Source organism: Rhynchophorus ferrugineus, unplaced genomic scaffold, assembly GCF_030347505.1.
Source record: "Rhynchophorus ferrugineus isolate W39M unplaced genomic scaffold, kcgeb_rfMv2 rfM3, whole genome shotgun sequence".
Classification (NCBI taxonomy): domain Eukaryota; kingdom Metazoa; phylum Arthropoda; class Insecta; order Coleoptera; family Curculionidae; genus Rhynchophorus; species Rhynchophorus ferrugineus.
Window position 1 is genome coordinate 18,962,773 of NW_027472582.1, and position 18,970 is coordinate 18,981,742.

The 18,970-nt window shown below is 28.8% G+C and overlaps 2 protein-coding genes across 8 annotated transcripts in view; one reads left to right on the forward strand and one right to left on the reverse strand.

The window, feature by feature from the left end:
* The window catches only part of LOC143193986 (facilitated trehalose transporter Tret1-2 homolog), a 60,233-nt gene extending 47,944 nt beyond the window's left edge, over positions 1 to 12,289 (reverse strand). Inside the window, exon 1 of one of the 3 annotated variants that reach the window (XM_076400502.1) lies at positions 12,163 to 12,289. In XM_076400502.1, coding sequence (XP_076256617.1) covers positions 12,163 to 12,194 — 32 coding nt within the window. In that variant the 5' untranslated portion in view covers positions 12,195 to 12,289. The remainder of the gene's footprint in view (positions 1 to 12,162) is intronic. The other 2 variants (XM_076400503.1, XM_076400506.1) reach the window with 2 other exon arrangements.
* On the forward strand, positions 62 to 18,969 carry ATPCL (ATP-citrate synthase). 5 transcript variants are annotated; one of them, XM_076400478.1, is made up of 20 exons: positions 62 to 202; positions 11,150 to 11,389; positions 12,839 to 13,042; positions 13,104 to 13,436; positions 13,497 to 13,617; positions 13,672 to 13,869; positions 13,950 to 14,080; positions 14,210 to 14,436; positions 14,837 to 14,878; positions 15,438 to 15,602; positions 15,658 to 15,891; positions 15,952 to 16,172; positions 16,292 to 16,334; positions 16,953 to 17,073; positions 17,127 to 17,270; positions 17,330 to 17,515; positions 17,612 to 17,730; positions 17,786 to 17,957; positions 18,015 to 18,084; positions 18,141 to 18,969. In XM_076400478.1, exons 2-20 carry the CDS (start codon positions 11,185 to 11,187, stop codon positions 18,517 to 18,519), a joined length of 3,315 nt encoding a protein of 1,104 aa, XP_076256593.1. In that variant the 5' UTR covers positions 62 to 202; positions 11,150 to 11,184; the 3' UTR covers positions 18,520 to 18,969. The 5 variants fall into 5 exon arrangements, with proteins under 5 accessions (XP_076256593.1, XP_076256596.1, XP_076256594.1 ...); XM_076400479.1 differs by lacking the exon at positions 62 to 202 and adding an exon at positions 4,692 to 4,789; XM_076400477.1 differs by lacking the exon at positions 62 to 202 and adding an exon at positions 5,188 to 5,377.
* The last annotated feature ends 1 nt before the right edge of the window (position 18,970 follows it).

Below are 18,970 nucleotides of genomic sequence, written 5' to 3' on the forward strand. Positions count from 1 at the left end.
TTCTATATATCAGGATGATGTAAATCCAGGTAGGTTAAAACAATAGTAGTTCAAATATGTCATGATTGGTGGAAAATCGATTTGTCAAAAGGTTTGTGATTCGTGTTCTGAGAGTACTTGTGCAATTTTTTGTAACCTACGATAAAACCATTTTACTCATTTTATTATTATATATAAACGTTTTATTAACAAGGTGCAGAAGGTAAGTGTTATTACCCCATTCACTGTTTTCTATTTTTCTAAATTTAAATGCATTTATAACCTATATACATTTTCCGGTTGTTTGTATCCTTTTCTGTTATGGGTAGTTAAAAAAGAATAACATGCGCTAAATGTTATTTTGAATATTATGTTGACGTGCTTTATTACAAGTATTCACGTTTTACTAAAAATCTGATTAGTTGTTTATCTTTTTGTATTTATTGATTTCATATTGGGTTGATTCAAAATAAGATTTTTATATGCATTTGTGATAAGGATTATTAATAATTTTAATGTTATTGGCGAAAGAAAATATAAAAATATAGTATAAAATATGTAAATAAAGTAGTTACAGTACACACAGTAAATATTTTTAATACTTAATACATTATAAGTATTATGATATAATAAATAATATACGAAGTATATAATATACAGTTATTTTTGTTAGTCCTATGTTGACCTTGCCATTAGTCTGCAAATATTTTCTATTTTGTTATGAATTAATATTACTATTTCAATCTTTTAAAAGTATTTAGTTTGTGCTATTGAGCAATGAATTGCCGTAAAATAATAAGGTATATGGGAGTGTAACAAGCTTAACAACTTTTCATATAATCCTTGAATACTGCGAAAGCTGTGAAAGTCGGCTGTAGGTCAACAAATTAATGTTAATATCAAGAATTTCAATATAAATATTTGACTATTACAATAAGTTAATTGTAATAGGAAACAGTTCAAACAATGTACTTTTAAAGGGTAACGATTTATGTAGGAAATCATAGGAATGTACTATCTGACCTGATCAATCAAGTCAAAAAGGAAATGTAATAAAAATGCCAAAGATAAGATTAAAGATTATTTTTTAATAAAATGTCACTATTAAAAAGAACTTGCTTTTAAAGAACTTAAATAAACTTATCAGAAATTATTATTACCGAAGAGAGTACTTTAATTTCAATTCCTTGTTTGAATGTGATTATATTCACATTTCTTTGTTTAAGTATTAATGTAATTAAGAACGCAAGTTCATTTTCTACCAAAACAAATATTTCAACGAATATTATTTAGAATAGTTTGAAAGATAAATTAATATTAAATCAGTGCCAATTTATATGTACATGTATTGGGTTAATGTATTGTAAAATCCAGTAGGGGATGAAATGAGCATATATAACGCTTGAAGATAACAAAAGTCGAGAATTATCCTTCTCAGGTACAATTTATATATGTATATTGCAACTCTATAAATATTATCAATTTCACTAACAGTGGGGTTATTTTAGTTTAGGTTATTTGAAGGTTATTGGTATTGTCGAATCATATATTGACCACGCGAAACATTGTAAAAAATCATTACCGAATGCTTTTATCATATAATATTTATTAGGGCGCTGTTTTCAATGACGAATGGATCATTGCAAGTTCATAATTAAGTCGAGATTGTTGTTTGTTTCGTTGTTCTCGACCACATTTATCTCATAATTTACGATTAACATTTCGGAAAAAATGCCACTGGAAATCGGTATTAATGTCGAATTCATTTTAATATTATTATTCTTATGCTTAATATATGGTTTAACACATCATTTTATATTAATATGCATATTCTTTACGCTTTTAAACGGTTGTTTTCTCCGTTGAAAATACCTTCCTAATGACAATGTTAAGTTGATGTTATGTCACGTGATGTGGCACAAAAAGTATTATTACCTTGTTTTTCAATTTAACTCAAAATAAGGGAAACTAGCAATAATATTTTGATATTTTAGAGATTTATGGAATCGATGACAATTTTAGTTTAAATTTAATTGATCGGATGCCCTTATATGGTCCATTTTCCATATTATATTTGATTTTAAAGTTTTCATTAAAAGTGATCATCGTTTATAATTAGAATTCCATTTCGTGTTTTCTATTATGCTTCTTGTTTTGTTTTGCAACATTACTAAGTGTTACTTTATGATTAGGTACCACCATAATTACTAAATTTCTTATCATACCATTAGATGTAATTTCAGTGATAGTTATTTGAATGGTTTATATTGAATTATTTGAATATACTACTAAATGCGTGTTTATAATATGAATATTGAACACTAAAAGCAATACGCTTTTGTATTGAAATGTGGAATCGTATAAAGAATATGCGATAACTATTTGAATTTATTTCAAATTATCCTGGAAATACATTTAAATTTTCTATATAATTTTATTCCATTTAATCTAAAAATCTTAATCACTATTAAAGGAACATTAAAATTGACTTTTAAGAACTTTTTCTTAAAACTTCTTTATTTCTTTCTTCTTGTTTGAAGTTTTACTTACGTAGGAATAGTAGTAAATTTGCTGTTACCACTTGCTTTTAAATGCTTTCTATTTTAATAACGATTAGTAGATATTTTACAGCCAGAAATTATTCAAGCTGTTATTAAAATATTACATACGTGTTAAGCAACATTTATTAATATGTAGAACATGGATTATTCATAGGATTTTTTAAACTTAAAGTGAATTTACAATATGTCATGTCAAAGATGAATGGATAAAAGATAAACGATCATTCACCAAAACATTTTCAAGTACCCCATGGACGTGATAATAGGTATTTTTAAATTTTTAATAATCCTAAATATTTTCTTTAAAGTTCAACTAATATGTTTTCCACATAGATAATCAAGTACTAGTTTGAAATACTAATACCTAATAACATAATCTAAGATCGAAGATGGGTTACGAAGATTGGGGAAGAAATATACCAAAGTTTTAAAGTTATAATTAACAATATTTTTTAAGAATTTTATTTAACATTTTTTAAAATATAGCAGTTGGAATTTGATTTTCAATAAAAAAAAACCTAGCATTCTTGTGATTATCTCATAATAGCTTTATTTAATATCAAATATTGTTAAGTAGTATAACTTGTAATTGAATGCATAAAAGAATATTGAAGAATAAAAATAAATTGGAAATTTTGATAAGGTTGTATGCACACTAGTATAGCAATTTATAAAATGTAAAACAAGTCTGGTTTTTTACCGACAATTTGTGATTAATCAAAAAACATTTTTTTAAACACCAGTTCCTTCTATACAAAAGTGTATAAAATTTCACAAACGTACCTACCGACTAGGGAGCGCATCAATATCCCGTGAAAGCTAGCAAAATATGGAATATAGAAACATCTTTACAATTTCATGAAATAAATCAATAATATAATCAAACCTCGCTTAATATTATGTCTAGCGGACTTTGGCAACTATAGAGACTTATATAACTTCTGGTTATGTGGTTAACACCACAACAGTAGACGTTAAAGTTGATATATATGACATCTTTCAATGATTGCTAATAATTTGAATTTACGTGCTGCTGCTCTTCAAGTCAACACTACCCTTCAAGAGGAATTGGGAAATGCTCTATGCTCTTTCTGCGACCGCGCTATCTGCAGATAAACTAGAGCACTCATACATAACAGATGAATATCTGAATGTGGGGAAACAAAAGAGTACATCTTTGCTTTGCAGTTTGGTTACAATGAGCTGACTCAAGCTAATTCCAACCACTGTTGAATCTGAAAGGGTTAATTCAGTAGATAACACAAAAAAGATGTCGTTTGTTGTAGCGTTGTTCGTTTGTACCTCTTTAAGTATCCGAAAAATTATCTCAACAGTTAGACTTTTAAATAAGTGTTTTTTTGCAGAGAGTGATTTTATTTCTAACAAAAATTAAAAATGAGTAGTTGTGTTTAGTAGTTAAAATAAGTAAATGATTATAAGGAAAAAGTATTGTTTTATTTAATATTCGTATAATTATATGTATTATATACGTTCGTTATATATATAATTCCTTAATTATATCACAGACTAAATACTTTACACCGCGCTTTAGTTTTCTAAACAAAAACCATAGAACTTAAAAAAAGTATACTCGAAAAATATTTTATCGTCGGATTATCATCGATGATGAAAAATTGATCTGTTGTAATAAACCAGGTGGAACATCAGCATTAGTTGAAGCTCAACTACTAAAACCGAATAAAACAATACCAGAAATTGCTACTGATTATAATTAATATGCTTAAACCGTACATTGAAGGAAAAATTCTCCGATAGGCATCCACATATATTCACTCAAAAAAAAAATGACAAAAACGTTACGAATTATATCCAACAGTTTATACAAAATCAAATACAAAAGTCCCATATAACCTAAATTACCCCATTTATTTTAATTAGCTTAAAGTTACTTTACGGTCCCAGTGTTTTATTGGATTTAATTTATTTAAATATATTTATTTTGTACACGGGTCACTAGATCAAATGCGGAAAGGAAAATATGTTTTTCGTTTTTCTATAACCCAATGGAATTATTCAGCAATGTTAGAAAATAATATAGTTTTCAGTCAATTTAGATGCTTGAATTGTAACCGGTTTGACATAGCTGTATTATAAAACAGGTGAATGATAAATGTCAATAATAACCAGTCGCCTTTTATATTATTGTCAAGTTGTTTTATATTTTGTTTTCTATGCCAATTCGATACTTTTTACTGTAACTTTTGTATGCTGTTATCGGTTTGTATTAGGTGAGTTACTTGGAAATTATGTAGTTACTTTCTTAGAATCATATCTTAAAAAAATACCTCAACTTTCCGTTATCTGTCTGTTAATATTTAATTATTTATAGGATTATGTTTCATATTATCCTTATGGATGTGCTACTTAATGGAAACTTTTCATTTAAATGACGAATTATGCTATCAACGGAACACAAATATGTCAAAAAAAATTGTACTTTTTTTTACAAAAATAATTATTCATCTTACATGATTCTTAAGTGAGTATTAGGTATTAGATTAATAGTGTTTGAGTGTGGAGCTCGAACATCATGAAATTCGACAACAATAGCGTTATTATCACGTCAACATCACTACGGTAACATGTATGGTGTGATTATTGTTAGCAATATAGCGTGTACCGTTTTCATGTGGTGGGCCAGTCGGGTGAAAGCAGCAGGAGCGGTCAGTACGCGAGGAACTGGTCGCAGTGTCATTAGCCTGTTCGTTGGTTTGAGCATCGACACAAGTCACTGTCCATATTCAATTATTAGAGTGAAAGTGCCGGTGGTGATATCGTCTCTCGCATCAGGAATTTCTTCACCGTTTTATATTTAAGTAAGTGAAAATTACCTATTTTCGGTGACTTTTACTTTTCGATTTTTCGAATACTCTTTTTTGATTGATTTTTAAATGGCAATTTTTTATAAGCTTCTTTGAATCCTATGAGTAATGATTTTTTTATATTTAGATTTGCAATTGTTTCAAATTAATTGTTATGGTGAAACACTTTATATAACATCGATTCATCGAAAAATCCAAGACAGAACAAGTCTATCAATACTTAAGTTACATATTTTCCATTTTGAACGTTCACGAGTTTGATTGATTTTTATTGTAAATTCAAACCCATATAGTAAAATATTTTTTTAATAAAAATTTTTTCATACTTTTTCAAGCGAGTTTATAGTTAAATATCAATCACAAATCAGTGATATATACATCGTTATAATGGATGACCTCTTATTAGTTTTGTGGCAAAACCATAATTATGTTACTAACTGAACTTCAGTATGCTAGAGATACAAAGCTTTCGCAAGCCTTTGTTGAAGTCCACTTTTGCACTATTTGTTTCAGTTTTGTGGATATATGAACAAATGTAGGTTCTTCGCAGCCAAACTCAGTTTTTGCCGTATCAGTAGAGATGTTTGTGATCTAAGGTTGTTGGAACAACACGTTTCCTATAGATCAGTTCTGAACGTTCTTTCTCTTATCGCCCGCTTCAATAGCATTAGTTGTTAATAGTAAAGAGTCGAGTGGATAATGATGAATAATTCCCTTCCAATCTCCTCAAACAATATTACGTTCATCGGTGTCACTGCAGGCTTTACAGCTATTTATGAAACTTCTCCAGGCTTCAATCACTATATTTGTCTCACATTATTGTACTCTCGTTTCAAAAATGGCTCGATTTCTTTTTGTTTTCACTGTTAATTCATGTTGAACCCAAATATCGGCTTTTTTAATATGCAGTCCTATATAAATGGTTCAACATTGTTTTATGGTCCATGGTTCCATAGCTGTGTTATGTCGCTTTCCGTCAATGATTTATTAGGACATGTACAAGATGATAAATGTTAAAATATAAACTGAGTTGTAGTCACTGTTTTAACATTTTGATGCTAATTATTAAGAAGTTCGGTACCAGTCTACTATTAATATAAAAAACACTTATTTGACGTTCATTTGTTATTATTCGTATGTCGATTTTTCGATCATTTATATTCAGCAATAATTAGCCTATAATTTCTATGTTTTATGTTGAAATCGCCACTTATATATATTCTAAATCAGTTTGAGGTTTTAAACGTAAATAAATAAGTAATGAGTATCATCAAAAATATGTTTTATTAAAATTAAAAATTTGTTTGTACTCATATATTGCTTTGTTCCTGTTTGGTCTTCTTCAAAGTATTTAGTTACAATTTTTAGGTTATAACAGGCACTCACTCACTTTCATTTCACTTTGACTGAATTACCATATATTAAAATAAGAATGAACTCTTATTAAGTGCTATAATTATTGTTGGTTGAATTTCTCCAATTTTTATCTAGTATTACAAAATACTATTTTAATTGCTCTAAAAAATGTATGAAATGTTGAAGAAATACTAGGTAAGGATAGCCATAATACTTTCTTTTTGTGACGTACTTTAAATATCAACAAAAAGACATTAGTGTGAAACTACAATATACTATACAACTCATTAGACATTTTAAATTTGCGTTTATAAAACTAATTTTAAACGGAACCGATTTGAATAGGTAACGTTAAAATATTCATTCTATTATGATCATTATGGTGATTTATACAAATGGGCCATTTTAATGCCATTAAGGTTAAATATTTCCTTAAATATTTTTATTTTGTATTTTATTAATTTTCCTTTTATCTATACTCAATTTCATTGTCCTTATGTTATAGATGTCGTTCTAAAAAGGTACCTAATCCTTAGGTCGATATTTTTCATAAAATAATTAAACTCAATTAGGTTCACTATTTGTAATGCTGTTTGAATATTGCTGTCGTATTATGAAATACTAAAGTTGTTTTGATCACATCGCATACGTAATGATGTAATTCAAATACGATAATACAGCGTTCATATTGGTACCGTAATATCAATATTTACCTGCTACATGTTTTCCACATCCAATTTGTTGTACAATTTATTTAATTGTTTTAAATATCTGATCTATACACTTTTTCTAACGATGACTTCAACATAATATCTAACGCAGATTATACATTTTCATTACATAGCTATTATATACTCTTTTATCCAGAAATGTTTTCAATTTTGGAAAAATGAGTTTTAAACAAAACGGAAAATGAAAACGTAATTTTTTATCAAATGCGTCCGCATTTTCAGGATTTTATCATTCAAATTGCATTTGTTTTTCTTTATGAAGATGATCAGATCCTTTGTGCCAGGCGTAAAATCATTCATAAGTAGTTATTCGAAATTTTTGAAATGGCCATTATGTCTGCTAACGCACTTTGAATCGGCCATTATTCCACATTGTTTTCTTATCTTTCTCTACTGTTTTAATCGTTATCACCATCTTTGATCGACTATTTCAGTATTTTTGGTAATATATAGTACACATTAGTTTCAAAATTTGCTTGAGTAATTTACTGTATTAGTCAAGGCATTTGTAGAATAAAAGCTAGCCTGGTTTTAATAATGTATAATATAACGATGTCGATAAATTAAAAATGTTGTAATTAATTAATTAATTGTCGATTTTTCTAAGGGTATTATTTTTTGATGAACGTGGAAAAGAAATATTAACCTCCATATTTTCGATCGAGTATTTCCTGGGCTAGCCTCGTATATTAATCAAATCGTAAAACCACTTTGCAAATATGAAAAAAGTTGTTTGAATAAGTTGTTGGTTCTTAGTATTGGTATAAATTAAAATATAAACAAGATCGTTCTCATACAGTACGATGGAAAAAAAACAAGTGTGCGAATTATAGGTAGTGATAAAACATCTCTGATATGAAAAAATATTTGAAAGTATATTAATGAAAACGGTGTCAGTACTCGAACCAGGTGGGTGAGGCACCGATCGAGCAAAAACAACTTAACAATAAACTAATTTCGTAACTTTCACCCTGTATTTATAAGGTCGTGTTCCACAACAGTAGTTCGTCGTTTTATTTCCAAACAAGAATCAAATAAATAAGAAAAATTAAAATAAAATATAAAGCATCGAGGTTACTTTCCAAGATTATTTAATTGAATCGCCATTTGAAAAGAAATACTCGGGACATATTATAAGTATGTTACATGCGTTTCTACTTGAATTACAAACGTAGATAGGACACATATATTGCAAATATGTTTTCATAAAAGTAGTCTTGACATGAGAGTCAATTGTAAAATTAATAGTGAGGCCTCGGCTTTATTGAATCTAATTCATGATTAATTTGAGGCCAGTTTTATTTGAAACAGCGCTTTGAAGAGAACATAGCGTTCGAAAGTAACAAGATTAAATGTCATTCTGCCAAAGACTGGTTTGTTTTTACAGTTTGAAACATTTCGAGGTCGTGTTTAGGTGAAATTTTCATAATTCCAATAGTTAAAAGGTTATTTAATCTGTTAGGTTAGGTAGAATCGTGTACAAAACATTATATTAATAATAATTGCTGATGATATTAATCAACATCACAAAGTACTATGTAATTTGTAATACAATATATATATTATTATATTCCGTCCAATAAAACAATCAAGCAGGTCATAAATGACATCGAATACATTCCAAATGAAGTTTATAAAAATATAAAATTCGTTTTAACCCCGGGACCGAGCTAACCTTCTCATATTAAGATAGTTAAAAAAAGATAGAATGCTGTCATGTTGTCAAATGTCTTCAAAACATTAATGATAATAATTAGGGGTTATAAACCGGCAAACATTGTGATCCAAAAATCAAGTTTGATATGGCAACATTGCGACGTGCTGACGTTAGAAATTTTGATGACGTGATTGATTGTTTCATTATGCCTGTTATGTGTGTATTTTTTGATACCTAAAACCTTTTTTATACCTTTTTGATGTTTACCTAAAATTTTTAAATTTTATTAATTTATCGATATTATAATATGTCAACAGAGCTGGACTATGCCTATGGGATAACCCGATATGTTGTATTCGAACTCCAGATCCTAAATCAACAAAACAGCATTGCTGCTCGGTAAAATAGGATCAAATCAATCGAAAAGTGTAAGATAATTTCTGCTAAATATACCCAGAAAACAGGAAGTTGTACTTAAACTTTGAGCAAGAATCGCTCGATGCTTATAACTCACCGTGTTATTGATAGTTGTTTTGTCAAACTTCTAAGATCCGTTGCTGGGTGCTATAATGCGATTTTCTACTTGATCATCTGCCCGACTCATCTACATGCTACTTTCTTTCAGTATATAACTTGAAAATTAACTCGATAAAAAATAAAATTGCTTTGAAGATTTAAAAAATGTTATCAATCTAATTGAAATATTAGTTATGTTATTATAAATAATCGATATGTTTAATAAGAAATCCAGAAAAATTTTAATGTCATAATCAATAAATAAATTTAGTTAAACTTGTAAATATTATATAATTATAATAAATATATAATAATGTAATATGTTAATAAGTATAAGTGAAATTTGTATTTTTCTCTTATCTGGGTAATATAGTGATTGGTGAAAGTATTATAGTGACGATGACAGATGTGAAAAAAAGAATTTATGAATTTTTTTTCTCATTTGTTAACTGTGTCATATATTTCAAATTTATTATTTAATGTCTTATTAATGATATCTTTTATTTTTTTACTAATAAAACTATAAATTTTAAATATTGATAACACGTGCATCACCAATTCTTTAAAAACTCTAAATAATAATAAATTATGAGTTTTACGTATTGATGGTTCTGTACGTATGCCCATCGTCATAGTTCTCTTAGTATTTTTAGAAAGATCTAACGATATGAAAACATTTATATTTTAAAAGAACTGATTTCTCATAAAATTTGAAGTTATTTTACAGTTACATTTGTTATATAGTATATATTATAAGTGACGCTGTTGAAAAAGTAAAATCTATTTATTTTAACGGTAACCAAAACATTGTCCTGTCAGTAGTCTAAAAAGTTAACCTTATTTTTGTGGAGCTATTAAATGCTTTAGAAATTAGTAAGTAAACTAAAAATTCCAAGAAATTATAACTATTAATTACTTAAGCATAAATTGTATAAATCTTTTTGTCTAGATAACCTTTACTAACGTCAAAACTTCATCATAAGTTATTTTAAAATATGTCATTGTCCAATTGTGTTATCCGTATGTACTCTAAAAAACGTATTTTTACTGTTGGGAGTTATATTAGTTTAAACAAAATTTTCTAACATTTAAGATCAATATTCCGCCTTTGAACGACGGGGACATTTACAATATTTAGGAGATGGTATTGAGCTATTTATAACTTATTATATTTAACTTTTGTAATACAAATAAACGTTTTTCAATAAGTGGATAACTAGATCCACAACAATTACCTCAAATGCTTTAACATCCAAACAATTACCATTTCAATGAAAAAAATAACGTAACAACAAAATGCTTGTCATGATGGTAAGTAGTTGACTGTTACGAAGATCAAGGCCGTGCCGTTCACACATCTTTATTAGGTTTAGTTATAATTGTCGAGTTCTAAAATTCAATAGTTTTCTATAATTAATTGGGATCTTTGTGATACTAGTAAAATATATTTTATTTGCCTTCATTTTAAATTAAATCCAGAACTGATCAGGTCTTTTTCTTTCCCAGATCTACAAATTTGAAAGAATACTATATTTAACGAAATGTCGGCCAAGGCCATCAGGGAAGCCACAGGCAAAAATCTGATTAATAAGCATTTAGGCAATGATACTGCCGCAGCATTGTGTCGTTTTGCGAGCATCGATGCTAATACCAAATTTGCTGAAGTAGTAGCCAATAACCCTTGGTTGAAGACAGAACGCCTAGTGGTTAAACCGGATCAGTTGATTAAAAGGAGAGGAAAGTTAGGTAAGTTACATAAGCTTTTTTCCTATATTTAATATGTCACCTTCAATTTAGGGTTTCTGACATTGTTTCAATTTTTATTCGTTTTAAATGTTATCGTGCAATTTTTATCGTAGTATTTGTAGTTCCTTCATTAGGAAAACCTTGTACTAAATAAGTAAATGAGAAAGAAAGTTCTTTAAGGTTATTTAGTAATTACATATGTATTAATTTTCACATTATATTAAGGTTATTTTGTTGGCCTATCAAAAACATTTTATTTAAAAAACTATAATATACCAAACAAAACATGCTATTTTTAATCTAATGACAAATATGAAAAATTGTTTAATATTAATTTATTTACCAGCGTAAGACGTAGATGAAAGTTTAAAATTAATTATCATCTCATAAAATGTTTATTAATTTTTAAATTAATGATCTATAAAATTTTTTGTTTTAAAACGATATTTTTTATTGATGTTAAAGTCCTAGGTCTTAATTAAATGGTGTTATATATATGTTTACATATTTTGAATAAACGCCTAAAACAATTGAGAAAATATGGGTGTTAAATAATCTTTCATAACTTTACTACTATTTTTAATATATTATATCAAACGTCGGTATATTTAGAACAAAGGGATTTAATTAATCTCAATAAAGCAGTGTTATTTACCATTTTACATTACCTTAAGACTCCTTTGTCTAGGTATATTTTCAAATAAACTAAAGTTCACTCATGCATGCAATAGATTCTCAAGTTTAATTTTTATTAGCATCTCTTAAATACATACCCTGACTTGTTTAGTGATGCACTCTTTTTCATAGTCAATTTAATGATTAAACAACACAACCGGACAATTTAACAAAGAATACTAATCATGAAAACTGTGTTGGGTACAGTCCAAGTTGTATTTAAACTGTTCGACTACAAATACACGCGTCATATTGTGTTTTTGAATGTTTTAGTCTTTTGGCACATTATTAATTCATGTAGGTAACTGAACCATTTATGTCCTCAAAGCAACAATATTTATAATACCTCCCAATTTTATTTTTCTAATTCTTTAACAATAATATTCTATATATTTTTGTCATTTTATCATAATTTGTTTAATCCTGGGTGATCTTCAGAAGCGTTGTGTCAATAAATGCAATGTTTACTTCTTAAGACCGGAACCATTGGTTCACTAAGTTCATTAATAACTATTTCAGTAATAACTATATCACCACGAATATCAGATGCACCCGACAAACCCTAGCTGTAGATTTCTTCATGTTAAATTATGTAGTTAAAAATCCCTCCAATAATAATAATTGGCTGTTGAGAACCTACATTATATGATAATTTTAAAAGAAGTCGACTAATTTTAATATGGGCATTTGTTGATAGATGCAATTTATGGTCTATTACCATTATCGATTTATTTCGACCTAATACATCTTTATTAACATTTATTAACTTTTTAGGTTTAATTGCTGTTAACAAAACTCTGGACGAAGTTCAAAAATGGGTCGGCGAACGTATGGACAAGGATCAAAAAATCGGTCAAGCCTCTGGCAAGTTGAGAAATTTCATCATCGAACCATTTGTACCTCATAAGGATGAAGAAGAAACTTATGTGTGCATATATTCCCACAGACATGCCGATACTATACTTTTCTACCATCAAGGTATTTCTAATATTTCTCTAAATAAAACTGGTAAATGTTAACTCATGTTTATTTTTTGTAGGTGGTGTTGATATCGGTGATGTTGACAGTAAAGCTGTTAAATTGGATATACCAGTAGGAGAATCTGTCACTGAGGAAATCATTACCAAAATATTACTTGGACAAGTTAAAGCCGCTAAAAAAGCCATGATATCCAAATTTATTTACAACCTTTACCAACTCTATGTTGACTTATATTTTACTTATTTGGAAATAAATCCATTAGTAGTGACTGATAAGGAAATTTATATTCTTGATTTGGCCGCGAAACTTGACAGCACTGCCGACTTTGTTTGCAGACCCAAATGGGGAGAAATTGACTATCCTCCACCATTTGGACGTGATGCTTATCCAGGTATAATAAACGTTACCACCTCTATGTTTATGTGTTAACCTATTGTTCTTTTTTTTACAGAGGAGGCATATATTGCCGATTTAGACTCCAAATCTGGAGCTTCATTGAAACTCACCATATTAAATAGACAAGGACGTATTTGGACCATGGTAGCTGGTGGCGGAGCATCAGTTATCTACAGGTATTAATGTAACGGTTTCATATCAATATAGAGTGCTAATACATAATTGTTTAGCGATACTATTTGTGATCTTGGAGGTACCTCTGAATTGGCGAATTATGGAGAATATTCTGGAGCCCCTTCTGAACAACAGACATATGAATATGCTAAAACAATTTTGTCTCTTATGACCCACGAGAAACACCCTCAAGGAAAAGTGTTGATCATTGGCGGTGGTATTGCTAATTTTACAAATGTTGCAGCTACATTCAGGTTGGTTTAATAAAATAACAGAAAATTTACTATTAACAATTAAAAATTATATCATTATTATGTTATTATTTTATTTACAGAGGAATTATAACAGCTTTTGTTGAATTCAAGGACAGGATGATTGAACAAAACATAAAAATTTTCGTGAGAAGAGCTGGTCCAAATTATCAAGAAGGATTGAGGAGAATGCGAGAAGTTGGCCAAACTTTGGGTAAGCATTAAGATGTAATGTAATGTTTACAAAAATGCAATATATCAGACAGATTATATTGATGTACCGTTAAATTTTTAGGAATCAATGGTTTATGTAGATTAATAATGCAATGTATCAATATTTTAGGAATACCGTTGTACGTTTTTGGACCAGAAACGCATATGACTGCTATAGTTGGTATGGCACTAGGAACAAGACCAATTCCTCAAGAAAATAACGTCGAATTTACTACTGCAAATTTCCTGTTACCATCTGGTGATAAGCAACCTATCAAGAAAAAACCAGAGGAAGTAGCGGCTGCTCGTGAAAGCGCCTTAAAAGCAGCAGCTGCATCAGCGGCTGAAAGAAGAAGTGTAAGTTACAATTTTCATTCTTCTATCTGTCTTGTTGGTTTTATTGTGCTTTAAAGTGTGAAAAAAAATGTTATTTTATATATGGCAAATACTAATGAGTATTAACTCTGTAAAATTGTTTGGGATTTTTCAATTTTCCTTATAATATTGTGTGTTTATGGTGGTTTGGTCTTTATTATCTACTTTTTATTATCTATATAACTAACAGATACATTTAAGAAAATACAATTTTCGTTTTTTAATAACCCTAGTGCAGTACTATAATGCATGCAATATGTAAAATTATATTTTAAATAAAATAAATTTCAACCTAAATTGTAAAATGGCTAGTCCAATTAGCTTATTTTACTGCACTATTGCCAAATTTAAATTAGGTATAAAATTTCTGTGATTGTTTAAGGATCCAAACCAGATGGACACTAAAGACCACCCATCATGTCAGGTAATCATTCATTTTGGCCATATTGGTTTAAAATTATTCATTAAAATTTTCTCAGGATGTTTCTAAAACACCAACCTCGCGTATGTTATAAGTTGCCTTTTCTTTAATGTTTGTTTTTTTTGTCAGTTTTTACTGTATTTGGTTTGTATTGTTCATTTGTACATTGAAGAATGAATGGTTATTTTGTGAAGCTTTATTGTTTTAGAAACAATCTGCATTGTTTTCATTTCAGTTAGTGCTTCACAAAATTTGCATGAAAAATGCATATCTCTTATATGATTATTTATAAATTCATATAATAAATTACCTGTAAAGTTAGATTTTTAGGAGATAACTTCAACATGTTAATTGATTTCCTGCTATTTTAAGATATTAACAAATCGTAAGGTTAACCTTGATTTCATTCCATACATTTATACGCAAGATAAATCGTTTGCCAATGGGCATCTTTAATTTGATATAATTCTCAATCTAATGTATTAAAATTATTTTTATTTTATTTTTAACCCATAATATTGCTTTTCATAAACTAGGTTTACATGTTATGTTATATTAATAGGCTACACGAAAGTATTCACCTCTATTTACGGCAACCACCAAATCTATAGTATGGGGTATGCAAAACAGAGCTGTACAATCGATGCTCGATTTCGATTTTGTTTGTCGAAGATCTGAACCTAGTGTGGTAGCTATAATATATCCTTTCACAGGTGACCATAAACAGGTAATACATATAAATAGTTTCTCACATGCAAGAAAATCCATTTTTTTATTATCAGAAATTTTATTGGGGACATAAAGAAATTCTTATACCAGTTTATAAAAAAATGAATGACGCTATGACCAAACATCCAGACGCAGATGTGCTAATATCTTTCGCATCACTGAGATCAGCATATCAGAGCACCGTGGAAACTATGGATTATCCTCAAATCAGAACTATTGCTATTATTGCTGAAGGTATCCCGGAAAATATGACAAGGAAACTTATTAAAATGGCTGATGAAAAAGGGGTTAGTGATATTTTATCAATGCCTTAAGAAATATTTTCTAATATATTTTTTTTTGTCTAGGTAGTAATTATTGGGCCAGCAACAGTAGGTGGCTTGAAGCCAGGTTGTTTCAAAATTGGTAATACTGGGGGTATGATGGACAATATTCTTCATTCTAAACTATACCGCCCTGGTAGTGTAGCTTATGTTTCAAAATCTGGTGGTATGTCTAATGAACTCAACAACATCGTTTCACACACGACTGATGGTGTATATGAAGGTGTAGCAATTGGAGGTGATAGGTAAGCAAAGCTTTATTTTGAATTAATTTTTATTAAATTCTAATTTAAGATCATTTTATTTTTTCAAAATAAAAAAATATCAATTTGATAATTTATGTTAATAACTTTTTTATTTACAGATATCCAGGAACTACTTTTATGGATCATATAAGGAGATATCAGGTTTGTTTACAGAATTTATAAATCAAAATAATGATACCCTCTCATTTTCTGGTCATTCTGTCTTAATTTTGTTTGTTTTGTTGTATTCAGTACTCTATAAATCATTAATCACAAATAATAATATATGTTGTTCTCATACTAGGTTTAGTAAGAAATGTACATGTACTGGTCATCTAATTTATGTGTTCTATAACTGAAATTAAAATCCGGGCTATGAAATATGCTTTTATAGTTGATATTAGCTTTTCATTCTATGAATATCCCTTTTTACATATACATTTTTTGAGATGTTAGATAACAACCATGAGAGGGCGCTAAATCTGATGATTAAGATGAATGAACAATTGTACTTCAATCATTGATTTTAGTGTTATTTTTTTTAGCCATATGAGAGGTGTTTTGATGAAATTAACGTATTTTTCTTAGTACTAGTTTCAAAATCATCCGAAAATAAGATTCCTTTTACCAAAAAATTTCATTTTAGATTCTAGACTTAAGTCTGTTTAATTTCTATCTAATTACCAATATTTTCCAAATTCCAAATCATATAATTTCTTATTGAACACTTACTGAACGATCTATTACTTTAAATTTTAGTATATCTTAATATTGTTCTAGGCTGATGATAATGTAAAAATGATCATTCTTCTTGGTGAAGTTGGTGGAACTGAAGAATATTTTGTGTGTGAAGCCCTTAAGAATGGTGAATTGAATAAACCTTTAGTAGCTTGGTGCATAGGTAATTATCAAAGAATTTCCTCTTCAAAAATCAGTGAGTTCCCTTTGTTCTAGGTACTTGTGCTAGTATGTTTACTTCTGAAGTTCAATTTGGACACGCCGGATCATGCGCCAACTCTGCTAAAGAAACGGCTACATCTAAAAATGCTGCTCTTAGAGAAGCGGGAGCACATGTACCCGATTCATTTGATTCTTTAGGTATAACATGTTTTTTTACGAATTTGTTATATAAATTAACGCATATTTCTTTTATCTAGGGGATGTTATTAGATCAGTCTATGATAATTTAGTTAAACAAGGTGTTATTGTTCCTGCACCTGAAGTACCCCCACCAACTGTACCCATGGATTATAGTTGGGCCAGAGAACTTGGGCTTATTAGAAAACCAGCCAGCTTTATGACTTCAATCTGTGATGAAAGAGGACAAGAATTAATATATGCTGGTATGTTTTTAAATATCTGATATACCTGCATTATTGTCAAATAAAAATTTACACCCTTCAGTCGTTAATTAAACATTTAACCTAAATAAATTTTAGGAATGCCAATATCTGAGGTTTTACAGAAAAACGTTGGTATTGGAGGTGTCATATCACTTTTGTGGTTCCAAAGGTGCCTTCCACCATATGTATGCAAATTCTTTGAAATGTGTCTTATGGTATGTAATTTAGTTAAATATTTCAATATCAAGTGTTAACAGGTATTATATTTAGGTTACTGCTGACCATGGACCAGCTGTTTCGGGAGCACATAATACAATCGTTTGTGCAAGAGCTGGTAAAGATTTAGTTTCTAGTTTGGTATCTGGACTGTTGACTATTGGAGATAGATTTGGTGGAGCATTAGACAGTTCTGCTAAACAGTTCAGCGAAGCATATGATAAAGGTATTAAAAAGTCACATCTTTAAGATAAAAATTGTTTAATTAAAAATTGTTTTGCAGGAATGCATCCTGCCGAGTTTGTTAATCATATGAGAAACAAAGGTGAATTAATTATGGGTATTGGGCACAGGTATTTAAAAATATTTTCTTTTATTTACGTGATTAATAATTTCAATTATTTTTTAGAGTTAAATCTATCAACAATCCTGATCAGAGAGTAAAAATTATAAAGGAGTATGTGTTAGCTAATTTTCCAGCCACTCCTTTATTATCATATGCCCTTGAAGTAGAAAAGATTACTACAAGCAAAAAACCAAATCTAATCTTAAATGTGGATGGTTGCATAGCTACAACTTTTGTTGATATGCTTAGACACTGCGGTAGTTTTACAAGTGAAGAAGCTCAAGAATATATAAATATTGGTGCCATAAACTCCTTATTTGTACTAGGCAGAAATATTGGATTCATTGGTCATTACATGGACCAAAAAAGACTGAAACAGGGTCTTTACAGGCACCCATGGGATGATATTTCTTATGTCTTACCTGAACAATATAACAGCTAAATAAAATCCAAATTTTAAAAACACAAGAAAATAAACAGATATAAAAGTTATTGTAGAATCTAAATTCAAATTTTCCGTTTATTAGTTTGTTATGTATATTTTAGATTTTTTATTTATATTTAGACTTTAAAAGTTAAGTAAATTTGCTGAAAGCTCCAAAACATATTTATTTGTTAGTTGTAAATTACCATTAATCATTAAAGAGGTGTTAAAATATTGACTATTATGAACATTATTAAAATTGTTATTATCTCTTGACCCCCAATTATGTTAATTGGTTGTTGAATAAGTGATAAAACTATATTTAATTGGTGTAAAATTGAAAAAGGGAGAAATATAATTTATATATTTTTGTATGCGTTGTAATCACATGAAATAAGAAATTATGATCTATTTAACTCACTTTTGATGATTTTAATTTACTTATAAAATTCATTTAAAGATTGAAAAG